This window comes from Artemia franciscana, chromosome 13 (genome assembly GCF_032884065.1).
Source record: "Artemia franciscana chromosome 13, ASM3288406v1, whole genome shotgun sequence".
NCBI lineage: Eukaryota > Metazoa > Arthropoda > Branchiopoda > Anostraca > Artemiidae > Artemia > Artemia franciscana.
Genome location: NC_088875.1, coordinates 33890437 through 33918268, shown reverse-complemented (window position 1 = coordinate 33918268; position 27832 = coordinate 33890437). Strand labels below are relative to the sequence as shown.

The 27832-nt window shown below is 33.1% G+C and overlaps 1 protein-coding gene across 1 annotated transcript in view; it reads right to left on the bottom strand.

The window, feature by feature from the left end:
• Window positions 1–26631, bottom strand: part of LOC136034845 (hemolymph clottable protein-like) — a 55743-nt gene extending 29112 nt beyond the window's left edge. The window contains exons 1-16 of the mRNA XM_065716306.1: window positions 26537–26631; window positions 23763–23929; window positions 22558–22881; window positions 19738–19974; window positions 18233–18482; window positions 16247–16511; window positions 14632–14800; window positions 12998–13214; window positions 12303–12445; window positions 11114–11243; window positions 8813–8998; window positions 7252–7425; window positions 4849–5001; window positions 4175–4327; window positions 2843–3025; window positions 554–733 (exon numbers count right to left, since the gene is read on the bottom strand). Of these exons, the coding sequence (XP_065572378.1) occupies window positions 554–733; window positions 2843–3025; window positions 4175–4327; window positions 4849–5001; window positions 7252–7425; window positions 8813–8998; window positions 11114–11243; window positions 12303–12445; window positions 12998–13214; window positions 14632–14800; window positions 16247–16511; window positions 18233–18482; window positions 19738–19974; window positions 22558–22881; window positions 23763–23929; window positions 26537–26570 (2965 nt within the window). The 5' untranslated portion in view covers window positions 26571–26631. The remainder of the gene's footprint in view (window positions 1–553; window positions 734–2842; window positions 3026–4174; window positions 4328–4848; window positions 5002–7251; window positions 7426–8812; window positions 8999–11113; window positions 11244–12302; window positions 12446–12997; window positions 13215–14631; window positions 14801–16246; window positions 16512–18232; window positions 18483–19737; window positions 19975–22557; window positions 22882–23762; window positions 23930–26536) is intronic.
• Between the last annotated feature and the right edge of the window lie 1201 nt (window positions 26632–27832).

The window sequence follows — 27832 nt, the reverse complement described above, 5'->3', positions numbered from 1 at the left end:
TTTACCAAAGGTTGCCTTTGGTAACCTTTTACTATAGCAGGCACATGTAAATTTTTTACATATTTTTTTCGAATATATCGCTGCTTTAAGCACTTAGTTTAGAATATTACTCCAATTTACCCTTTTTCTCCCATAAAAATGCAATATTGATTAAACTTCATACCCCCTCCCCCTAAAAATAAGCCTTGTAAATGCTCTTAAAGCAAAAAAAAGGCTACAAAGTGCCCTTCACAATTTTGAATTTATGTTTCTTTTTTCGAATTTCAACCATGTCTCTAATTTTTTTTTGATAAGAGTTATTATCTTTAAATCATAACTTGTTACCAAGGTTGTATCCTGTGGGGAGGAGGGGTACCAGGTTTGACCCCCCCCCCCCCGACCCCCAAATTTTTGCCCAACTTGCAGAAAAGTAACTAAAATGCACATAAAAATTTTTTTTATGTTTTCTTTCGTAGCCCTCCCTCCCCCGACCAAGCAAAATATAAACAGTATAATAAAAACAGTATTTAAAATTTTCCTTTTCTCATAACAAACACCAAAAAGAAACAATTACCATAGGTAGTAGATCTAGTAGACTTCATGGATCGGATCTCATGTTCAGGTACACCGTATTTACGAAGCAAGCCTTTGTTTAGTCGTTTTTCATGGGATGGAATGCCCCATTGTCGTTTTTCTGATGGGGAAAGCTCAAATTCTTCATCTTCTTCTTCATACAGTGATGACATTTGGCTACCTGAAATTTTTACTAAACTAAATGGTAGCTCTTCGTCAAACTATTCATTAATTAATATTAGCCCTTGGCAAAGCTCTTTTTGCCTTTGATAAGAAAAGACTTTCTTGACAACTTCAAGAATTGAATCTAAAAATATGAGCATGGTCAGCCTAAAGCGTGTTTGGATAGAAAATAACTATTTTATTTATCTCCAAATACTTGATACACCAGCTCAGTGATAATTGACATTAGCCCATGTTAAAGCACTTGGCGCCATCTCTGTTAAGTTGTCCTCTCATTTTGTTCTTGCCAACTTCGAGAACAGAATTCAAAAGCATGAGGATGGTTACATTATAGCGTGATTGGAAAGAAAATAACCATTTTATTTAGCTTTTTTATATTTATTAAATAGCAATTATTTCTTTGTTTTTACAGAAACTCAATTTTCCATACCATACTTTCAATCGATGCCCTTGTCAAATTTGCTGTAATACAGATTCAACCAGTATAGATGCAATATAGATAAAATGTCAAAGTTTCTGAAATTGATTTATGTTTTAACCAGTGAAAAAATCCATTCACTGGTAATTATTTTGAACATAAAAGCAAAATCTTAATGAGGCCATTTATTTGAGATCATAAAACAAAGATTTTTTTTTGTAAATGAATTCGCAAGTGACAATTTCGATTATTGAAAATGATTAACTTTTCAAGTATCTCCTCGTCTACAGTCAGCATATTCGTTCTATCATAAAAGTTTATCCGTAAAACCCATTTACATCTTGCAGAATATGGTATTCTGGCAGGGACATCAAAGAAGGTGGGGGGGGGGATTAGTGTCTTGGGGTTATTTGAACCCCATCCATTTTTTCCTACCCCCAGATTTTATTACTCCCACCCTTTGGTTTTGATTTCTGCGTAGGAAGGGGGGGGGGGAATATTTGTAGTGAATTGATAAATTTCAGTGATGCTTCCTCGAAGGTGAGCTAAAATAAGATTGAAAACATATATTGTAAAGTAAATCAATAATAACCAAATTTGGCAAAGCTGACATGCTTGGGTTTGTGGCATATGAGCATGTTATCATAGTCCCATAGCAAGCGTCTGCGTAGTTCCTGGGTTAAAGTCCCACACAAGGAAATTCCCCGTATTGTTACGAATTATGAAAGTCAGAGACATAACCACATATATTAGAGACTCTGGGCTGACTTACTCTATACCATTGTGCGAGCTTTGGTCCAGAAATGAAACTCTCAATTCTGTTACCATTAACTCTTAGTGCAACTCCCCCCTCCCACAAACACACACAAAAAACATGGCAAAAACATAAGCTAGGCGCATTTCCACGTTCATTATATTAAAATAAATAATGATAACAAAGCAGAAGCCATTTATTTACTGAAATTTGCCATTTCCCCAGCCATTTCATCCATAGAGGATGAAAAATACAAGTATAAATACCAGAACTAATGGATATTCAGACACTCTTGAATGAGAAGTAAACGAAAAATTTAGGAAAAAATAAAAAAAGTAAACAAAAAATAAAATGTCAACTGAGATAATTTGACAGTTTGGACAACGACTGAAAAGTGCAAAAAATGGAACAAGGGTTTATATAAGATAAACGTAAATTGTAAGCAAGGTCAAGAATGGCTCTGAAGCGTGGGTGCTTCTAAACACGAAGGTGGATTTACTAGATATTTTCCAGAGTAATTGCCTACAATTTGTTTTGGGTACCAATCTGGCTGACCATACCTCAAATAGAAACTATGTAAAAAATGTGGTTCAATCTCGCTTTCTACGGCTAAAACATGAAAAGGCTGAGATGGCTAGGACACGTTCTGCAAATGAAGAATGACAAAGTGCCAAAGATCATCCTTGTTGGCCAATCATCTAGGGCCTAACGAAAATAAGCTCAACCCCAAATTGTGTGGGAGGATGTCGCAAGAATATACTATAGGGAAATTGGGACTTAATGGGAGGATATAAAGAGGGAGGCCTTGAATATATTGGAATAAAGAAGGAATGTGTGCGTGGCTGGGTTGGCCACGGGTGGCTTGGTGCTGTAGTGAGTTGTCAGTAGCAGTATTAGTAGTTGCAGCAGTTATTTTTGAGGCTTCTGATACTTACCAGATCTTCCACTATATCTTGTAAGGCGTGAAATTTCTTCTTCGGGAACACCATATTTATGAAGAATTCCTACGTTGAGTCTCCTTTCTTTCTCAGGGATACCAAACCGACGACGCTCAGAGGGGGTTAACTCAATTTCACCTTCTTCGGATCCCATACCGTAGCTTGAAGAGGATAATTTTCCTGAAAGTTAAAAAATTTACTCACTGATTAGATAGTTGCTAATTGACTAATATACATAACTGCTTTATAATAATCTTGAAAAGGAGAAGCTAAGCATAACCATTCAAATTTTGAAAGCAGAGACCCCCCCCTCCCGAAAAAACTTAATTGTGCAAGCGAAACTTATTCCTATTTCTATTTAAATTCTTCGCGCAAATAAGCAAAAAAAAAATCTTAAAACCCAAACAGAGTTCTGCTGTGATTTTAAATAATATAAATCGTATCTATAATTCTTTGTCTGAACCTGAAAAACAAATTTATATTTTCAAGTAAAATTACTCCATCTAACTCAAGAAATGGCTATAATCAATACCACACATCCATTTAGAATCTCTTCTTGAGGAGGATGTTCACCCAGAACTTGTTTCTTCTTCTTCAAAGAAGAAGAAGAAACCATCTGTTTTCTTCCTTAAAGGATAAAATCAACACATACATTTGACTTAATGATGAAACTGTATATAAGGAATTTGTAATGCATGTACCAAACGGTTTTTGTTTTGTTTTATAAGATAAAATGTTCGAGGAAAGGAATGTTCAGGAAAGAGCAGTCCCTAGAAATATTCTAGCATACGTGCTCAGAAAACTTTAAAAATCAGTTCACAAGAACTATCATTTGAGTACTTTGACCACTTTGGGAGTTCCCTGTGGTGCCACATATGGATGTCTTTTTCATTAAGCATTTAATTTCCTATCTTTTATTTTTTAAGATATTTATTAATTTCTAGATTTCCACTTAACCAATTCAATAAAATTTCGTGTTAGCTGTCCTTGGTATTATTAGGTCCCTTTGAGACTTCAACCTTTTTGTAAAACCAAATAAAGTATTCGTTTGGTTTGATATAATGTGAATTTTATTAAAAATACTTTCTGTAATCTAAGAAACGAATTTACGTTTTCAAGTAACTCCTTCAACTCAAGAAATGTCTATAATCGGTATTACAGATTCCCTTGGAACTCTCTCTTAGAGGAAGGCTGTTCACAAAGAACCATCTGTTTTCTCCTTCAAAGATAAAATCAGCATATTCATTAAACTCAGTGGTGAAACTAGATTTAAAGAATCCGTAATGGATCTGGGGCCACGATTTTTTATCGAAAAATAGTAAAATTTACCTTTGCCAGTCAATCTTCTTATTTCGCTCTCAGAAACACCATATTTACGAAGGATTCCATGGTTGACTTTTTCATGTTCTGGAATTCCAAGCATCCTTTTTTCAGATGAAGACAAATTGATTTCTCCTTCCTCTTCGTAGCTGCGAGATCCTCCTAAAAAGGGAAAAAATAATTCTAATTAAAATAAGGCATTCATTGGCTTTTTCCTTGAAAACAAGAACCTAATTTCTCAATTAAACGTATCATTCATTTCTTGATCAACTATCAGTATCATTTCACATAAAAATGAGAGGATTTTAAGTTTTTTTCAGTTTTGCTCTTTTAAAAGTCTATGAAAGATAAGATTTTTTAATTTCACGATCAGTGATAATTTACTTCATAATAAGCCATCTTTATTCGTTACAATAGAAATATCATGAAAAGAGCGAAAAAAGAATAAGGACTGTCGGATAAATTAGAAAAGAGGAAAAGTAGTTGAATCGATGGTACAAAATATTAGGATTTCATCAAATAGACAAAAAAAATGTGTCTATGGAAAATATTTGATGTGCGTGGATCTAAAAAGAGCAAGAACAACACTAAATTTTATTATAGATATTAAAATTCATTATACTTCCTTTTTAAGACTAAAATGAAGTCTCCTAATGTATTATTTGAATTAACGTTTTATTTACCTTTGCCTGTCAGTCTTCTGATTTCACTCTCTGAAACACCATATTTGCGAAGGATACCGTGATTGACTTTTTCATGTTCGGGTATTCCAAGCATCCTTTTTTCAGACGAAGACAAATTAATTTCTCCTTCCTCTTCGTAGCTGCGAGATCCTCCTGAAAAGAAGAAAAAATGATTGTATTCCAAATATGGTATTCATTAGCTATTTCATTGAAGAAAAACTTGATTTTTCAATTAAACGTTTTAATCATACATGAAACGTATTATGACATCTGAAAAGGGGAGAAAATAGCACCATTTCAATTAGAGTGTATTGTATTGTATTGTATCGTATTAATGACGCTTCTTGACTACTAAGGTCCCTGTTTCGGCCCAGCAGTGCATTCCTGCAGCATGATTCGATCTCTGGGTCCCGTATTACCAAGCTAAGGTCAAACCCACTGCGCCACCACAGGACATTTCAATTAAAGTGTGAATTTCCTTTCTTTTTAATTTGAAAAAATAGGAACGATTTTCTTTTAACCAGAATTTTGTTCATTCTTTCAGTTTTCTTTGTTTTTAACTTCATTCACTTCATTTTTTAGTTGTACTTACTTATTGTCTGCAATAAAAATCAGAGGCAAATTTTTCGGTGATTTTTTCTGTTCAAACATCCTTAGTAAAAATATGTTGTTTTTTTCTAAATTCACTAATCAGGCTTAAAATTTCCTAAAAAGATAGAGGTTATTCTTCCTTAAGCAGATAAAACCTTTATTTTTCTCTTTTTAGTTCACAGAATACAAAATAAAAGGTAGCCTTAGAAACCTATGTAATGCTCGTTTCTAAGATGCTATTTGAAGGTTTCCTCGATGCATCCACTATTTACGGATTCTTTCTATTTCAAAAACTTAGAGGGCATCATACTTAAGCTCACAGCAAAGATTGCCAATACCCAAAGAATATGACGTCATAGGAGGACCCATGGAGCATCTTTACCGAGTAATTTGGGTAACACCATATTTTTCAAAACTTGCACTCTCATTTAAGACACACTCAAGAAAACCTTCAGCATCACCAGCCCCTCACTGATTCTACTAGTAGCTCAATTTAATAATCTTCGTCAGTAGGAAGATTTTCCGAATCGATAAGAACTACATTTTAAATGTAGGACTGCCAATAAAAATCGAATCCTCATAACCGGGTTGTCAGTTACGATTAAAATTCTACACCACAATCTTTAATATTTTTTTTATAAATAGCTGGTGTTTCGATCAATCAATTCTTCACTTTTCCCTTTTTATTACTGTTAAAAATATTGCATAAGACGATGCGTCTATACAAAAAAACTTTTGTAGACGAGGAGCGAAAGCTTTTAATCAGAACATGGTTTTTTTTATCGAATATTTTTGTAACTGGGTAAAGTTTTACCTAGTTACGGTGTCAAGGAGGCACAAAAACTCTGTTCGCCTTATTTACTGTGTACTTTAATAACAGTTGAAAAATAAGTTTTCCTCCAAAAAATATTTACATGTTATTTTTGTGGGGGATTCCTTTGTTGACTATAATCTTGATTGATTGATTTTAACAATTGCTATAATTTTTTGCTTTGACGAATTTTTTTCAGTCGATTATTTGAACTTTTTTATCAGCTTTTTCAATTTGAGTCAAATTTAGAATAAATTTTGCTGTGTTATTATACTCTAGGAGAGCTTCTGGGACGAAACATTTCTGAAATTTTTGGAGAAATTAAACAACGCAACTTCATAAGCCCACCCAGTCTGAAGGGGTGCCAAGGTGCAAAACCATAATTTTTTTATTATCTTTTTGAATTTCAGTCGAATTTAGAATAAACTCTGTTCTTTTACTATGCTCGAGGAGAGTTTCTCAGACGGACCATTTCTGAAATTTTCAAATAAACTAAACCACGCAAACTTCATGAACGCACCCAGTCTAAAGGGATGCCAAGGTGCAAAACCATAATTGAAGTACCGATTTCAGCAGTTCAAATATTTATTGTTGCAGGATTTTAATTGATGAAGCTACCAATAAAACCTCAAAATTGAAGTTAACTTTAAACTTTAGTTTACTACTAAACTATAAATGAGAAGTTTGCTTTAAATTTTAGAATGAATTAAAAAGCCTCGACTTCACATCTTTTGCGTTATTGTAAGTAGCGTTGCGCTAAGTTGCATTTCTGTATTTAGACAGGTCTTTAAATTCCTGAAGTTGAACCTCCAACCTCTAAAGGCACACAGAGCATACGCTAGCGGGTGTATCCGCCCAACCCACCTACCCCCCCCCCCAAAAAAAAAGAAAAAAACTGTCTAAAAGATACAAATACTGTTTTAGATGATTCAAAAGCTATTCTATATTTCTTTTTTATTATGTCTTTAAGATCCTTAGCTGAATATTAAACCGAAACTAACCATATCTGCTTTTTCCTGTCAGGCTCATGACTTCTTCCTCTGAGACTCCATATTTGCGGAGGATTCCTTTGTTGACTTTTTCATATTCAGGAATGCCAAATTTCCTCTTTTCAGATGGAGATAAATCGATTTCTTCTTCTTCTTCGAAACCACGGGACCCTGAGTACATTCCACCTAAAAAAGAAAAGAATAAAAATTGGGAAAATCTTCAAGAGATTAAAATATTTTTAAATGTTTCTCTAAAAATATTTCAGCAGAAATGTGACTAAGAGTACGATCAGTGAAGTCCAAGATTCAAATTTTATGTTTTGAAACATTCCAAATAATTGAAATAATCTTCTTAAAATATGACACTTTTTTCAGTAAACGTAAAAAATCATCTCATACTATCCTCCGAACCTCTAAAACAAATTTCATAAGAGTTATCCAGCCCTTATCAGCAAGATTTCTGCAAGCTAACATTCCCATTTGAAATAAAAATGGGGGGCGGGTTCGCTACAGATTAACCTATTCCGGATTTTTTTTTTTTTTTTTTATGTTGGGACTGACGGCTTAATATTTCCATTTATGCTAAAAGCTGATTAACAAGAATTAATGTCTTAAATTTTTCTTATACATTTTTTCTAAAATTTACTGTACTCTGTTATCTCTTTGGCATGTATTTAACAACAAAAAGATTGGGTTTTACAGGATCTTTCAAGTAAATCAATTCAAAATAGTATAATCGTATTACTTTTTTGAGAACTTAATCAGACTAACTGGGCATCGGAAACAGGACAAAATTATTGCATTTGAAAAAGACATGATATTTGATAAAATTGAAAAAAAGACAGTTTTACTTTAATTAAACTAAACGAAAAGCTAAATATTGTACTTGCTGTAGCCTGATTGTTCTGCATTAAAATCTATTATAACATTAAACTGTAACTGTCACAGAAAATTAAGTCATAGACATTTAGATGTGAACAATGAACATGCTTTTCCCACTGAGTAGACTTTAGGGGAAAGAAGTTGTAACCCGTGTATAAAGCGTATTCGGATTAACTGGCTAAATTCACTTTCTCCACAGTTTAACAGCTAAAAAACAGGGCTCATGCCCATCCACTGATTCAAAATCTTTGGTCATAAAATACCCTGTGACGTTATTAAAACAATCCTACCAGTATGTATAGTAGAAATAACACTTAGAAACTGTCATAAATATATATACCTTCTTGACATTTAAAAATTTTTCAGTCTTGACTGATTACGAAAAAGAAAACGAGTGGCCATCTTATAGTGGAACTATTGTAAGATATTACCATCTTTTCAGCGACCCGCTGAAATGTTTCATTAGTTTTGAAATCCGAAGGAAAAACTTCTTCACAGATAAATCGCATCAAAACCATAACCACCACTATGAAATTCCCAAGGAAAGGGTATACCACCATTTTTTTAGATTTAAATAAGGATAATTTTTTAATTTAAATTTGTTCTCATAGGGAGGTTCTTGACACCCCCCCCCCATACTGTGTTCTTGCACCATACCCTTATCGTGGATTAAAACTTGTTATTCCATTACCTGATGATCTAAATCCTCTTTTCTTGAGTGATCTAATTTCGCTTTCGGGCACACCATATTTTCTCAGAACACCTTTATTTATTTTTGTTTCATGTTCTGGTATGTTCAAAGCACGCATCTCAGATGGAGTCATTTCATATTCTTCCTCTTCTTCTTCAAAAGCACTTCCATAGCTTGAGCTGGAGCCTGCAAAAACAGATTGATTATGTTGGATACGTTAGTCAATTTTTTGGATAGCCCTCCCACCTCCCAAGAAAAAAACGTATATACATTAAAGCGACAATTAATTTGGTTATAAAAATGGACGGAAAGCTATTCAAAAGATTAGAGATCATGAAATAAAGAACTAGCAAATTTTTAACGAATGTGAGACAAGTCTGAAAATGATTCTGATTTACAGAAAAGAATCACAATGTTCCTTTAGGCGTTCAATTTTTGACCATTTTTTTTAAAGTTTTGCTATTTGTAATGGATGGAAAAACTACTAGTGGACAATATCTTAAGTAAATTGAGCCATAGCTCCCATACAAGAGGTGTCGATGCGGGTGACATTAAACAAAACAAGCAAAAACTAAAGTTTTTTTTTACAATTGTAGGAAACCATAGAAAATTCGAAGAGTTCATTAGATTTGGATTGGGGCGGAGGAGGAGGGGTAGTACTTCCAAGGTTTATCTGCGTAAGTGTCTGGCTTAGCTCAGAGACCAACAATTATTCTTATTCCTGCTAGTTTTGACAAGAGGAGGTCCTACTCCCAATTGAAGCAACTAAATATACTTACACTGACAATAAGAAAGTACGAAGGATTAACTCTTTTTTTTAATACTGCTTGCATCGGAAGAAAAAACAAACTAAATTGTTTTGAATCTATCACCTACAATTTTGGAAGACTTTTCTTCCTCCAAAAGAGCATATTTAATCAATAATTTTCAACACACTTCACTCCCTAAAATTTAAAGAGATTAAATTTATTCACGTTCTTATTGTTTACTACAAAATAATTACGGGGTGTAATACTTGTACACCCCTTACATAACACGGGGTATACCTCATATTAAATGTTTCATTTTATAATATTTTTAATATAGATCTGTCTGAGCGCAAGTACCATAAATGCGGCACACACGTGAGAGAGGGAGGGTTAGATCAGACAAACATTCAAGATTTTATGATTTATCCTGTATTTTTAACTTAATTCTTATTTTATGATTGGTAATCCCAAAATACTCCTTAATAAATTATTACTTTTATGCCTGTCACAGACTGTTCAAACTAAATTAATTATCGACTGCAATTTTTTTGTTTGGTAGAAACATTTTCATATTGCGTGCCATCTACCTTTCCTGTAGATGCTTTCTGAATATAATACAGGAATGACAGGATTAACTTTAACTTAAATTCGAATAAAGAAGAGCTTAAACGCAGAAGGGATTAAAATTCGAGTTGTATATTCGTCGGATAACGGGACAGATTTGCTAAGAATACAATATCTAACAGTCAAAATGACGACGCATGTTGAATGTTAAGTGGATGGACTGAAGCTTGCTGTTTTAATAGTTTGAATAATATGGGAATGGGGGAAGTCATATCTATCTTCATCATTAACCTATATTCATCTTTGATAGCCTTTTTGATGCTTAGGTATTCTGGGAATTCTGCAGACCGGACATTTTGAAAAATAACGGTAGACGGGTCCAGTCATTCAAACTCTTCAAAGACCATTCAATCTTAAATGTTTGAGCGGTTAAAATTCCAAAAGTTGCTAATATTTAAAGCCAACATTTAACGAAGCATTTCAGAACAGGACTGCTACACGGTGGTTCATACTTTAATGTAGATGGAATGGACTGATGTTTTCTGTTTTATTAGTTTGACTTATCTTTAGCAGGAAGGGAGCAGCGCGGTATTTTTATTATTAAGCCTTTTTAATAGCCTGTTTTATGCTTAGAGGGATAGGAATGCAGCTCAGAATAAACTGGGACATTAAAGAAAACCACTGCCTAGTCACTCCAGTTCATCCCAGCCCAAGCTAAAAAAATTCTTTCTTCTCAAACATTAGACATCCTATATGTTGATATATAAAACATGTGAAAAGGCGAGATCTAAGCCCATAAAGTACTAAAAATGAAAATTACAGCTTCATGTTCGTAAGAAAAAAAACGAAAAAAAAACGTGTTGATGTTTCCCAAAGTTGACAGACAAATCCAACAAGGTATTGAAGTACCTAATTCTAATCATAGAAGTTTGTATGCTCATATTTCCGTCAACTGATCTCAAATTAGAATACTCCATAGGACATTTACCTGATGACATTTCCCATTCCGGTAATCTGTAGTTCTTCTTTTTGGCACGTCGTGAAAGACCAAGCTCTTCCTCTTCTTCTTCAAGTCCAAATGAACTTCTTGTACTTCGTGACTGACGTGACCTACGTCCCTGGAGTAAAAAATTATCATCAAAAATACCATCAGAATTTATCTGGCATTCTCTAATAAAAGATGATTTTGAAGATTGACTATTATCCAAGACGGCAAACAAAAGCTATGCACAGCGGGTAAATACTTAGTAACCTCCAGACTCTCATTCAAAATTTGGCTTCGTCTGCATTGTCTTCTTCGAAAAGTCTCTTTTGTCTGTTATCTACACTCACAGAACGAGTTGCCACATCAAAAATTATCCGAAAGTTTGTTTGTGAAGTCTAATATTTTTTTTTAAACTCAGTACGAGGGTCTAGGTTAAGTCGATTACAAGTATTTAAATGACTATAGGCCTTTTCACGTTTAAAAATTTATTTTTTACATTTTCTAAAGAAAAATGATTCTATTATTCTTTCGGCGCATATTAAAACAACTAGGACTTCGTTAGACTCCTTCTAACTAAACAAGACAAAGGGAAGAAAAGGGATTTCCGTAAATTTATATTTTTGAGGAGAAAGGAAATAACATTTTTGCCATTGATGGACAAAGTGATAAAAGACCAAATTGAGCCGCTTTTATTGTCTTGTTTTAGCTTCAATTTTTCCTCTTTTGTGCACTCTCTGTTCTTTTTTAATCTGAGTATGAGCGTCTAAACAAACCGATTACGAGTAATCAAATGGATATAAGCCTTTTCACATCCAAAGATTTATTCTTTTGCATATCTTAAAGAAATAAAAGTATTCTATTGTCCCTTCGGGATATATTAGAAAAAAACTAGAGTTTCATTGGCCTATATTTAAGTAAACCAGTAAAAGGGAAGAAGAAGTAGCTCCGTAAAATTAAATTTTGAGGAAAATAAAAATGACCTTTTATCATTATCAAATTTAGTGATAAAAAAATTCTATTGTCTTTTTTAACTTCAATTTGTCGTTTTTTCCTACACTCTCAGACTCTTTTAAGCTTCTTTCTATATCCCCCTCTCTTTCTCTCTCATTTTCACCTATTTGTAACTCAAAACAGAAATTTTTTTTGCCTATTAGCTACAGTAGGTCTTATTTTTGAGTAAAAAAAGCCTCACCTCGGATGATCTTAACGAAGAGGCCATACGGAGCTCTAATGAAGCAACATCTTCACCTTCAATAATTGGAACAACAATGGGTAGAATACTTTCGTGACCAAGGTTGCCAAGTGCAGTAAGATAAGCAATGACTTCACCGTTTGCTGAAATAAAAATTGTTTCAAGAAAATGTTTCAGTCAAAACAGACTGCACTTTACAGTGAATTTATACTGCTTCATAGGCTGTGGACTTTACACATCTGTTACTAGCTACAACGTTTTTTCCTAATCAGAATAATTTATTCTCTAATTATAAATTAAAGCTGGTAACTATCTCATTCAATAAAAATTCAAAACTAATAAAAAATTGTATTCATTGAAGAATGAATGGAAATCACGAGCTATTGCGTTTTCATGTTTAATTCTTCTAGGATACAATTTGGAATTTAATTGATTCCATTAAAAAAAAGTCAAGAGTAAGCTTTACTGTTCTATGCATCAAAATTAAGGGAAGAAAATATATCTTTTAAGGTCATTTACTCAGTAAGTTTGTTGGGTAGGAAAGGGTATAAACAAGTTTTCCTACCGAGGTTGCCAAGTACAATAAGGTAGGCACCATCATCACCATTTGGCTTAAGAAACAAAATTGGATAACAGTCAAAACACTACGTTCAATACATTTGTATGAATAAATGTGAAGAAAATTGAATACTCACATTCTGACTTGGAAATTTTGTTTCTGAAAAAGGGGAGAAGTTTTCTGGTAACGATTGGGTCGGTTGGAGAGCAAAATTCTCCCATTACAGCTACTGGATACATCCGGCGACTGACAGTTTTGTTGACACATGCTTGGTTGACAATGGTGGCAAGAGACAGGGCAAGGGTGATCTCTAATTGCTCATCTTCTTCTACAGATTTTGAATCAAGCAAATCCTAGAAAAAACATTTGAATTTGTTATCGAGAAATAGCTTAGCTTTTAAACCCATACTATCTATCTAATTAGAGCGTGATTTTCTAGAACTGACAGAAAGGTACATGTACATATGCTTTATTTTTTAAATGGAGGGGAGAAGGGTAGAGGGGGACTAACATAATAATACGTTAATTATTTGAAAAATTCCAATAATAGTGAAGAAAAACTGTGGGTGGGAGGGGGGATTATTCCTGTTTGTAAATGCCTAATACAGAAGATGAGTGAGGGTAATAGTCCTTAAGGACCCTCCTAAAAAGCCATGACCTCATAAATTTTACTGTAGAGAATTAAATATACAAACTTCTTAGCTTACATTTTTTTCTTTCTGTTAACGTGTTACACCCCTAAAAAACTTCTCTGAACCCCTTAATCATTTTATTATATCTTCTGGTCACATCAACACATGAAAAACTACAATCTGTGGTTTCCGGAATGGTTTGAATTATTTCTAAATGGTCAAGATGGGCTTAAAAGAAACGTTAAAGGCTAATGATTCTTTATTTTGAATTCTCTTTTAGGCGAGGGAGTTAGGATATAATAGAGCCAAGCCACCACGGAGTTTTCTAAAAAAGTTGCATTTTTCAAAAGGTAGATATGTATTTAGATTCACATGAAAAGGGAAAAATTTGCCCAACAATAAGCAAATCAATAGAGCAAAGGTTGTATTTTAGCCCTTATGTTCTGTGGCCTTCAAATCCCTTATGCTCTAAAGCAGTTTTTATATTTTTTTTTCTTCTTTTTTTCTTACTATCAACACACCCTGGATAACGTAAAAATTACTTGGGACACTTGGCAAGACTTACATGGAAATACAATTGGATGCTATAAGATAAAAATTTTCAGGGTGTATATTAAATCACTTTTTAGTGATTTTGTGAGAGCTTGCTTTATTCATTTACTTACCTATTATAATTTATTATTTACTTATCTATTACTTTATATATGAAATCTATTTCATCGATTTTTTATGATTTGATAAACAAAACTTAATCAAATATGTGATTTTGGTTATATATTTGCAGTTCGATTTTTTTCAAAAAAATTGTTAAAAACACGATAAATTTCTTCAGGTTGATCTAGTTTTCTTTCTTCTTTATTTGACGTTGTATAAGGTCAGAAGACCTAATTCACATACGTGCCGAGTCTATACTCAAGAATGCTATACTATCAAATAATATCGCCTCTCGATATTCTGATGTGAAACTTTTTCCCTAAAGGGGAAGTCTATAGGACTAAACATCTTCCCTCTCTCAGACGGTGCAAGGAAAACTTAAACTTGTCTCTGTTATTCATTACAATTTACAACAATTACCAGAAAACTATGAAGCGCATGGATTTAATTTCGACAGTTCATAGTAAAACGATATTCTACTTACGAAAAGCTCTCCAAGTAGTTCCCGTGTTGGTGTCTTAATCGTCATTGGAAGTACAGCAACAGTTTGTCTGGCACGTTCTCCTGTGATCTTGTTCTTCATGATCAACTCTTTGATAAGCATTATGGCAGAGTTTGTACCAGCTGCAACTAAACAATCCTTCGCAACTTGGCTGTAATATATTTTAAAATGAAAAGTGGTAAACACCTCAGGGCTAAAAAAATAAAAAGAAGATGAAAACGAAAAAAAAACATTTTGATACAATTTGAAGATGAAATAATTATATAAATTACAATTCCAATATTAGGGTAAATAATTATAGGCAAAAGTATCAAATCAGAAATTAAATTAGGTATAAAAAACCTAATAAACAAAAGAGTATAAATATCGACAAATTAAACCTTAAATAGAGTGAAAATTGTTTAAGTCATATCTATTTACGATTACAGAGAACAAGGTGAAAAAAAATTCTGCCTTAAGGAAAAGTCTAAGTCTAGGGTAATTTTACAAGCTAAGCCAGCCTACAAGACAGGAAAAATGGCTGACCAAAGTCTAACAGAAGGTTTGTGGTATACGCTTGGCTAGAAAAATTTCGGTAAACACCTAATTGTTTTTTTGTAGGTTAGATAAGTTTTTTTCTAGCATTATAGCTGTGAGCTAGCACGATTTTAGATGATATGTCCCCTTGAGCTCGTACATGTACCTAAATATATTTAGCTAATACTGGGATTTGATTTGTTTATTTTTGACCTAACATTTAAGCTATTTCCTGAAATATACCACTGGCAGCAAATTTTCAATAGAATCATTATTTGATATGACACTATCTTAAAAACTGAGGTGGATAGATTTCAGATAAGGGTGTCATCCCAATTTCAGATACAGGCTTTGTTGCTCCAAATTAAAGCAAATTGAAGCTGATATATGAGGGGGAGTACGCAAGTTTCAAGATTAAAATATAATTGGGAAAAGAAAAGAATTGAACATTCACTCTTTCCAGCTTATTCCATTGCTCTTGATATTAAAAAAAGCGTTTACTGATAATGTTTTCCCTCAATTTCTTTGTTAATATTACACGTTCCAGTGGAAAGGTAGTTCAATTCAAGACCATAATTCTTGGTAATTTCTTACTTTTATCAGGGTTTATGTTATGCCTTTACGTTTCTATGTAGGGTTAATACAAGAGGTTAATAGGAGGTTAACATAGGTAGCAATAGCTGACTCTCTAATATTCATTTGTTTTGTGAGTCTAGTTAAATTTTAAATCCACCATTTAAAAAAGGATGCATTATAGTCAGGATTTGTTCATGATTGAGCTTTAAAATATTGGATTTAAAATTTAAATAGTTTTATAAAGTAGAGATGTCGTCTCAGCTTCGCTCAGGGTGGAAGAAATTTCTTTAAGGAACAAGAACAAGTAAATACTGGAACATATCTTATTACTATACCTTATTATCTTAGCATCGTATATTGTAATAATAAATATTATAACTAATACTGTAATTTTAGTATGTGGGACGTTTCCGAGGGATGCAGTGTGGATTATTTTTTGGGAGATATTTAACCCATTCTTTTTAGGAGAGATCTTCCCTTATGCAAGATAGTTAGTCAAACTTACAAAGGTGTACTGTCTTGGTTCATGCTCAGTTCTTTGCTGAAGACGGATTTCAGTTCTTCATAGTTCAAATAAGTGGCAGCTCTTCTGATCATACCCAGCTTATCAATAACTCCAAGATGTGATGGGTCTGTGTAAAATTCCTCAGACTCCATATTACGGACAACTTCAGTCATGAGACGACGGATTTCGCTGGCCATAATTCTAGGGTCTCGTCGCTTGCCACCAAGACGAATAGAGTTAGTTAATCCAGGTTTGGGGACAGGACCTGAAAATTTATTAGAATTTACTGACTCTGCTATTGTAACGGATTTGATTTCTCTTTTGTTTTATTGAAGTTATTTTTCTGTCCAAGATTTTTTTTACGTTTCCCATTTGTAATCGAATCGCACAACGGATAGTTGCAGATGTGGCTGGCTTGCCCTTCTTCTGCAAGTGAGATAGCTGAAGGTAGAATAAATTGAAAATTTAGTTTCTTTGCTTTCGCACTACGTATTTAACTTCAATTTAACTTTTAGATTTAACTCTTGACAATTTTAAAATTTACTTTAATTTGGAAGTTAAGTATATGGAGTACTATTGTTGGCTATTTGATTAAGGAACTTAATGGCATGGTTGTAGGCCATTATGGTTGGATCTGAGAGTGTTCTCCTCGGGTTAAAGGGCGTCATAAATATTTTGGCTTATTAAATCGGGAGCTGATTAAATTATATTTTGCACATATCGATATTTTGGCTTATTAAATCGGAGGTTGATTAAATTATGGTGTTCGTAGGCGTATCAAAAGATTATTCAAGGGGAAGGGACAGATGTTTGAAAAAAATATGTTTTTGGGGGAAAAGGTAAAGATTTGATCATTTTAATGTTATATCAAAGAGAGAAAAGGGGACTGCTGTCCTATGGTTCCAAGTACTCCGATTATGCTTTTTTGTGCTAAAAAACCGTGCTGTAATTCTACTAATTTATTTTTTTGACACATTTCCGAAATACAGTTATATTATTCATTAAGCGCATGCTAAAAATCAAAGGCAAATAACCCCTCCTGTTGTTATATTCACCCGTGTTTGCTATACCAAACTTTGCGCCAGTAAAAATACCCACAATCTGACCGGTTCTTTTGCACAAAAATTTCGGCATTTTTTACAATTAATCTCTATGTTTCAGTTGTTTTAGTCTCAGGATGTTACTTGAGAGAATTATATTTTAACTTTTCATTCCGGACGCACAGAATTACACATATACCTCTTCACATATATTGCATAAAGGACGATAAAAACAGCATTCACTGCTTATACCTTCAGGGGGTGCTGGATGTCCTTCCAGATGGACATATCTGGTTATAAGACTTAAATGAATAAACAAAAGAGGAATACTTGCTAAAAAGAGGAACTAAGTACTGTGCTTCATCCTATCATACTGATAAATAAACGAATAAAAATTAAATTTTTTTTTCCAAAGTATCCGCATTATCGACCATTTTTACAGAGGTTTGACTACTAATGTCCTAAAAAGGTTTGACTTTGACAAGAAATAAGAAAATAATTTAAAAAAATTCTTAAATTGAGAAGGGGATTAAATTAACGCTGATTTTTACATTAGTATTGGAAGATTTTAAATAGAAAAGTTGCTAAAGATGCTTTACAACACTAAAAGTTAGCATATTCAACTTGCTGATTAAAAAATAATGACTATTTCTTAACTTGAAGCTGAAAAAAGGCATATTCTATCCATACTATAAACACTCAGTCTGTACTATAAACCAAACACTGATCTCAGTATAAGACGAGCGAAATCCTCGACTTTTGAATTTGACCATTTATCTGACAGATAAATTTCAATAGTAGACCATAAATATTCTTTTTTTCTTCTGTATATATATATATATATATATATATATATATATATATATATATATATATATATATATATATATATATATATATATATATATATATACATATACTGAACTAAACTAAAATACATCTTTACCTCCATGACGTTGTTCGGGTGTGTGAACATAAAGAAGGGATTTGATCACTTCACCACTTCCTGATCTTCCAGAAATGGCCTTGGATGATCCAGTTGATTTTAGCTCTAGCATTACAAATGCCTTTGCCTTAAGTGCTTCTGTTGTAATAGCATATGGTCGAACTGTACGGATATCCGCAACGGCGTGGCGTTGAATGATCATTTCACCTTGTTTCCCTTCGCAAGCGGTGATATGTTGCGTGGATATACGCTGAAAAACAAAACACTCAAGAACCAGCAAAAAAATAAAATATGATATAAAAATATAAAGCAAATAAAAATCAATAGAATATAGTGGAACCACAGGACTATAGAACAATTGGGACTGCAAAAAAGGTTTGGGCCAAAAACAGATTAACAATGTCTGCATTAATAAGGTCAATTAGGATTTGTTTTTATATATAGAGTTAAACTAAAACTTAAAAGAAGAAGATGACATTAAATTTTCCACTGCTTGGACACGAAACTTTCAATTGGATATCTAATAATGTTTCTTTAAAATCTGCTATTGGCGTCTCTTAGAATTTGTGATTAGGCTCGTTATCATGGAAATTAATTATGTTCATGAGCTTTTTGGTTCATAAATACTGCTAAAACAAACTCTCTTTGAATAAACCAGCGGTTTAACAATAAATGAAAAACCGAATAGGATTCTTCGACAAAATGGAATAAATAGAAGAAAATATCGAAGGGACGATCCCCACCCGACCAATCTGAGATTAGAATCTTAGCCATGAATGTAGAACAAAAAATATATCCTAGTAATCTTGGTGGTATGCAAAAAGTGGCACCATCAAAGATCTTGAACTTCCAGGAAAAACAAACAAAAATACCTCGCTGCACCAGTAAGTCCGCCCTTGCAAACCCCTACTCAAGTAAAGTAAAGACTTAACTGCAAGGCTAAAGGCATAAGCTATATTCTGATTGAAGAGAGCGACTTATTTACGAATGAAAGGGGCATGATCTTCGCCAGCAATTCAGTCCTTACAGGTTTCATAAATAAACTGTCTACTTTTGTGTGTAATCTGGAACACTTTTCCAACGCAACGATTAAAAATAATAGAAATATTTTATGCTACAGTAAAATGGAAAAAAATAATATTGCAAATTAGGCCTAAAAAGAAATATTATTTACTGAAAAAGAAAGACACCGGCGTCCAATAAGGTGAATATTAACAAGAGAACTATTAGAGAACGAGAACAAGGGCGTAGGATGGAGTATTGGAGTATCTCCAGACAATGTATTCCAAATCGTGAGTTTTTGGGAATATCTTTAAAAACCTTACAAAAAAAGAAGAAGATTTGCAATCCTAAAACCACTGCAAGACTTTCTGGCTAAGAAAATGGCATAACTGCTAAGTGAAAATTTCCTAAGCTCAGATCAAATGATGAATTTTATCTACTTTCTAAATCTACATCTATGGAACGAGCTTGGCAGAAACTACTACATAAAACCTGATACTTACACTTTTAGCTCCACCGCAGACAGCAGAGTCAACAGAGCAACGCCATCCAGCGGGAGATATACGAGCTAAAATAGTTGGACGTTTGCACTTGTCAAAATCACGGGTCTTGACAATATGGAAAAAGTTGCTACCCTTGCAAAGCTCAGGAGATGGGATTAAATTGGGCTTAGATTTGACATTCTCTTCGGGAAGTTCGGAGATTTCATACCAGGTTTCACACTCTCCAGTGACACATTCCTTGAAAAGAAGAAGAAGTTCTACATTCTAGACACATTCTGGAAGAGACATGCATTAAACATGCCGAAATCAATAGACAGTTTTTCTGAAAATGGCCTTGATGCTAGTAAGACCTTGGGGCCTGATATGACATTTACCTAGGTTTCTTGGAACTTAAGGCTTGTTAAGAGCTCAGGGTCTTTTACACCCCTAATCGACCAATTACCTAGGTTTTATGCCTAGAGTTTTTTCTATACCATCTTCGGGGGACCCTTAAAGCTTGGGTACAACTCGGCCCCACAATTTTTTTCTTTTTTCAACATTTTTTTTCATTTTCTTGTTAAAAAACTTTTAATACTGTCTACGTCAACGAGACCTTCTTACAAAATCAAGTAATGCCAAATAGTCACGAGTCTTCCTCGTCTAATATCCCTGAGATATATGGTTCGTTACTTTGACATCCTCATTTCATCCCAGTTTGTAATTTCCTTATATGTTTAGAGTGTTTTAATTTTTTACTAGTCAGTTTTCCCTGACATGAAAAATAAGAAAAGCAATAAAAATATCCACTATAGGCTATCGTATGCTAGAGAGAGTACAAAATTCTTTTCGGAAATGAAATATGATGTGAGTTTAACATAGTCTTACATTGCAAAATAATAATAGCCGTCTATCAAAAAACTTTTCCAATTAAAGTTTTTTTTTTTTACCAAAACACAATTTTTGCTCACAATAAGCTTGTTTGAGAACCACACAGAGTCAGAAATCTGAGTGCCGATGATAAAGGCTTACAGCGCGCTATCGGCCCACTAGAACGGTTAAATGAACCAATCAAAGAGCAAAAAATGAAAAAAAAGAATTATTCCAAGTCTGATCACTAACGTATGTAAGAGGTTTTAAAGGCTAACTATCCTTTCAAAGCGTTCATTGCACCCAAACTTTCCTCTTGTACTTTTTGCTGTCTCTAATTTTTCACAAACAAAATAATTTAAACAACAAATAAAATTTACCTTCTTAACTGGGCAGTTAATCATCCTACTTTGTATCTGAATCCGTAACCCTTATACTGTACATCTTTACTTTATGTCTTTCAAAGCTATATCGAGGTATTTTGGGTCTCTATATAGTGAGGAACTAAAAGTGGTGACAAATTTTTCCCCCGTGTATAGTTGGAAATTCTACTCAAAAATATCTTAGAGATTTCGACTATAAATTTTTTCTGGATCATTAGCAACTCAGATTATTTTGTGCTATGTACTAAGCGCACAAATAGCCATATGGTGTAAATACTTGAGTACATTATGGGAAAGCAAAAGCCTATTAAGAGATTAATAGCTAAGAACCCCAAAATCAAATTTTTAATATGTTTTTATACTATATTTAATTATTTGAAACTGTTTACTGGTTGAAATCTTGCATAGCATTGCTACTTTTACAGCATCGTACTAATGGCTGCATCTAGAGGGGGTGGCTGTTTTTAACTATCTCCCCTCCGAAATTTTGTACAACTCGTACAAAAAGTAACAAAAATACATATGAACAGTTTTTTGCACAAAGAAACCTTTATAATCACTTGTCCTTTTTTAAGTCCCCCCCCCCCGAAAAGTCCTGGGTACAGCCCTGAGTGTATTATATCCCGACAGTTACTGTATTATATTGTACCAAAAAGTCACTACTCATAAAGAGATAATTTATGAATCACTGTACATGATACAGATGCCCGATTGAGAAATTTTTGGTAACTGATAAACTTGGTGCATGTGATCGTCTGTTTTCATTTTTCTTCCAAAAAAGTTTTACAAACTGAACAATTAAGCTAAGAAAGAAATTCAAGAGAGTTAAAAATAACTTGCGAAATAATTATACATTTTCTCGTGATTGCTTATCAGTTTAAATTTTACAATCGCCTAGTAGATACTGTTCAATACTTTATATACCCATAGGACCAGGAATAACAGGTGCGGGGCCCGATTGGATTTTTTTGTATGTATAGTAGTTTATGTATAGTAGTATACATCCGATTGGATGTATAGTAGTTTACATACGTAGGGCAAAATCTCTTTAACATAGGAGTATCCTGATTAAATTCAATAAATTTGACATGAACTTTTACAGTATCCGTTTTCTATATTATAAAGTGTATATTATATAATAATGACCCAATCAATAAATCCCATGCAGCAATTCAAACTTAAAATAAATATATTTTAAATTATATGAATAGCTCATGATTTATCCCTTATCGTAAAAACAATTTCCTTTAAATTCAAAATCTTCTTTTTGTTCATTTAGATGGTAACGGAGGGCCCTGTCAAAGGCAGGACCCGATTAGTCAAAAATTCTTTATCTAGCCACGATTACCCATTGCGATACATAAAAGTTCGAATAGGGATAAATCCTTTTATTAGACAATGATAATAACATCCACAAAATGTAATGGGTATTTCGATAGCATGTACAGCGACCGTCATCAGTAGAGATATCATTTATCCCTATTCAATGTTTTATTTATCGTTGTGGAAAGGGAGTGTGATCTTCGAAATTGATTACCCACAGACTTCTCAAATGCTGAAATATGGGGCAAATCCTATTAAAGCAACTTACCTCCATAACTGGGTACTTAATCATGCCACCTTCTTTCAACGATTCCATAGCTCCAATGCTTCCCTTCTTGCCCTTTGGTGTCTTAAGCACCAACTGGAACTTGGATGCAATACTTTTCTTAAAGTTTATACACCATAGCGGATCATCTTTTCCAACACTCATGGACTCAAAATAAACTCCTTTGAAGTTGACTGTGAAAGGCTTTTCCAGACAAGATGTGCCAAGAACACTGACTGGGTCGCCTAAGGTCATCCATTTCGTATGGTCCTCAGTTATAACTACGTTAACGTCTTCGTTGAACTTACGGGCTTGAACGTTACGAAGCTGAAAAAAGTGACCAATAAATATGGATTCTCTTATAGAAAACATGGAAAAACAAGAGATGAATTAGTTACAACTTGATTTTTTTTTTGCTAATAACAATTCAATTTAAAAATACACGAAGATTAAATTCAGAAGTAACTACCAAAGAAGTGGCAAAAAAAGCAAAGTGAAGTTACTTGGTTTGTTACAGTTTAGATTTTTTTTCTTCTTCTCAAAGAAAAATTATGTGAAAGCGAAAAAAGGGTCAGTCTAGAGCTAGCTATTCTTCAATGTAAAAATAAAACCAAAAATTATAAAACCAATGGAAAAACCGAAAAAAAGAGCAATTTTCACGCAAAAAAAACTTTTGACAGGGTAGCTTCAAATTATCCAACTGTCAAAAGTTAATTTTTTAACTTTTTTAAGTTAATTAAATTAACTAATTAAATTAATTAGTTAATTAATTAAGTTAATTAAATTGTTTAACTGTCAAAAGTTAATATGCGTATTGTCAGCAAGATATTAAGTGAGAACAATTTTTTTTAACGTGACTAAATGACAGGACTACATTTAGCGTACTAAACAATTTCTAAATTATAAGGGGGGCTCCTGATAATTTAGCAACCCTTTATAATGTTGCTGCAACAATTTAATGTACTTTTACATAAAAAAAAGGGTGATTAGAGATTCGGTAATTTGCAAGGAAGGATTTTCTAATTTTTTTAGCATTCTTTTCTTCAAATTTGTAGTAAATTTTTATTAGCAAGGTTGAAAATTCTTGGCAAATTATTCAAAAAACATGGTGAAGGCCATTCAAATAGGGAAATATGGACTTAGGCGTCAATTGTTAGAGAAATCTTTCTTTCTTCTGTTTGAAAGGCATTTTGAAAAGAATTTTATACCTCAACAAGCAATGTTTCTTCATTTTCAGCTTCAACAACCAAATTAGCATTCAAATGTATCCCAGCGTACTGATCATCGATTTCGGGAATGGCGGCTTTTAACCATCCATTGTATTCATAAATATAACTTTTTCCAGGTGACCAAACACAAGATTGTCCAAGATAAGCTAAGAAAAAAAAATAACTGTTATACGAAACATTAAGTAAAACAAGCATAAGAAATTGTACATAAAGAAACTAACGGTTCGGTATGAACCCTAACTATTATTAATTATGCATTCATCCTAAAATGTAGGAAAAAAATTCTGCCGAAATAATTAAAATGCTAGCATTTTTAGTTGTTGCATTTTGGTAAGCGGCTAGCTTTTTGAGTTGAGTTTTTTGATTTTTAATGTTTCCTGTTAATTTTAATTTTATCTCCTGTTAACTTTTTCCGCGTTTCTAGGTTGTTTTTTAATTCTTCCAATTTGGGTTTTGGTTTCTTTTTGTTTTCCACGCTTTTCGTTTTTGCCTCTTTATTTTTATCTGGATTGTATCGTTGCGTTTTCGCTCAGAAGATGGGAATACTTTTCTTCAAGACTTTTTCTTATAGCACTGAAGAAAGAAAGCGAATATCCTCCCGGACCACGCTTTTTGTTTGATTCAGCATTTTCGTTGGGCTTATAAACTCCATTCTCGTTCTTTTTTTTTTTTTTTTTACTCTTTGCGAATTTCAATTTATTCTTCCCAATTTTCCAATTTCTCAATTCCCAATTTCACTTCTTCGGCACTTTAATATACGGATATGATACTAATGTTGGTTATCTGGTTATCATTAATTGCAATTGATTTTAAAACACACCCAATGAGTGAGACGCGCTTCCGCCGTTCTGCCAAACATTGTTGGCAACAATGTCTATGACCAAAGGTATTTCCACGCATCTCTAGAAATTTGTAACTAATAAGTTTACTAACAATTGTTACTAATAATGGTAAAAATTATTAATTTCTCCAACATGAAGCACAACTGAAGAACTGATGCATTACAAAAAAAAAAAAAAAACAGTTGGAGGTTTGTACGCACGAGATAAGAATAAAAGCAAAAGTTGTGAATTTGTTTATTTAGGAAATAATCGTAAGTAATTTTCTTATCATGAAGTTTTCTTCGTGTGCCAATTTGTGGGCTGATTTTGAAACTAAATGCTGTTTCATGTCATTCATGTGCTCCCGCTGTTTGCTGGCAACAATGTTTTATTAGTCAATATTTGTTCTCACAAACCTATAAAAATTGCTTCTAACCATTTACCATATTCCAGCTCAATGACTTCTTACGAATTAAATACTATTAGCCTCCATTTATTCCGCAATCATCTTTGATTGGCGAATAATTTAATTTTATAATTCATATCTATAATTTGATATGTGATATAACTTATTCCATCTATAACTCGTAAGATAAATCACCACCACAGATAAATTTTATGCACAAAACTTCACAAAATATATTCTATTAATTGAAAATGAACTATTTCATTATTTACAGTAAATTGTAGACAGTTTATTCTAAGAATTGAAAAATTATTGATAATGCTGGTGAAAAAGAGGGGCTCGTCTTAACTAATCTACAAGCGATATTTTTCTCGTTTAGGTCTAACTAAATGGCATACCACATAAAACAGCTCGAACCTCTGGTATTCACGGACACAATCAAGAAATAGCCGATATAATTTATAAATCTTGGCTTTTTTGTATCGACAGGTGCGACTTATTTGTGGCTCAGGCATTAGCTAGTTGACTTCTATTTCAACTTAGAAAGTTCCGTGAAAATTTCACGCAACTGGTATAGCCATCTTTCAGGACAAACGACTATTGTGGCTAAAGAAGGTTAGATGCTACCGACTGTCCTACTGTGTATATATTCTTAAATAAAAATTATTATTATATTTTAAAACCATTTAATGTTTACCTCAAGCAGACTATATATTTCCCAAATTCGAGTTTATGGAGTGGCAGTTTTATTTTTGCCCTGGAAGATGCAAATACTGGAGAAAGCACTGGTCACCATTGTCAAGCAGGAGCACAGAGCTAAGTATTCTCCTCAAACTGAGGCTTGAACTGAAGAACAGTCCAGACTTGCTTCATTTTTAGGTCAATAGGATGATATTGTCCAGTCGATATGTTCATAGCCGTAGTTAGGGTATTTTCTACGATTTTTTAAAATTAACCTGCATACCATGCACCCTGTCCCTCTTCAGAACGACGACCCAAATATTCAAGTGGCTTTTACTGATAACAATGAATAAATCATAATTTAGGCTTCAAGGGAACTTGAGGGCAACATATATAACTCATATATATATATATATATATATATATATATATATATATATATATATATATATATATATATATATATATATATATATATATATATATGTATATATATATATATATATATATATATATATATATATATATATATATATATATATATATATATTTATTCGGGGTACTTTTTATATACTTTAAACATTCAATTCTTTTAATTTTGGGAGTCTTATAATTTGATCTTGAAATGATTGCTAAAAGTCAAATAAAATTTGGAGTTCTAGTCTCCTTAACTTCAAATAGAACCACTAACTTAGCTGTTTATCGTAAGAATATAGATCAAGAATCATAGAGTTTCTTGGAGCAAAGGGGGTCAGAAACAAACCCAAAGTTTCTTGCGAGTGTTAGGCATGAAACCGTCATTTATTCTTTATTATAAAATAAAATGAGCAAAAAAGGAGACTTACCTAGGGTGAGAAGCCCTAATATTGTCCACTTCATGGTGGCTGTTTACCCTTCTGAACACGGTAAGGGTTCCCTGAGATCTAACTACCTGTTGCAGATGGTTCGCAGAATTTAAAGAGAAAAAATGCAACTTTTCCGTCAGCGAAATTAGTGCCAGAATTAACACACCGGAAAGAAAGGTCATCTTTAGTGACACAGGCAGAAAAAGCTACAAATATATTGCAAAACATTTCAACAACTTTGTAAGAACGTCTAAGCTTGACAAAATTATTCACTAACTCAATTAGTTACAATGTATAAAAAAAAAACGACAAGATCTGTCAAAACTTAGGCAGATATGTCATTTCAAGGGAAAAGGAGAAGGAGGATCAGCAAATTTCTATGGGCTCAAAGTGTTCAGTCAAACACGAAATAACGGATTTTATGTCAAATTTTCCTAATTTGTATTCTGGGAAGGGGTTCTCAGACTAGTTTCGATGATTAATTCCCCCTCCCTCATCCCTTTCGTGCAAGTATATGTACTGACCAAAGAGAAAAATTCAGTGAGGTTATTTTCTTTTCAATTTCTCCGAAAAGTAAATTCTTTCAGATTTGTGTTTTATAGCATTTCTGTTTTCTAAAACTTTCTCCATTACACTACGCTTATAAATCAAGCAATCATATGTACTTTCTAATTTTTTACTATTGTCATAATTTTCTGAGCATTTCTCAGATTTTGACGATGATGGTATTGAAGAAAATTTTGGAATGCTGTTTGATATAGAGGAGGTATTGGGAGATATTATAGGCCAATTAGAGGGTGTTTAGTATTAAGTAGATGTTGAAGGTCACCATCATTAAGCATTGTCACCATTATTGTGGCTACAATGATGGCGGATGGAGATGACGTTTAGGTTACGAACGTTTTAATTAAGAGATTTTTAGAATTTTCAATTAAGTATGTTTAAAGCTATTAATTAACCTCTTCCATTCTTGTCATATGAGGTGTATCATCTTCAAGAATGAGTATGGGTTCTTCTGGTACGATAGCTGCCTCATCTTCATCAATCACAAACCAAGTTTCATCTTCATATAAATTCTACAGATGTCAGCATCTGCACGGAAACGAATAGTTTCCATAACAGAAGGATCCGGGTTGATCTCAAGATGTTTCTTAGCAGCTATGTGTAGTTTTGTGGACGTGTCACGGGGGCCTGATCCTTCATGATATTATATTATTTACTATATATTTTATATACCATGGTATATTCATGATATTATTCATGATATACTTAATTATCTATTTGAATTCTTTTGCA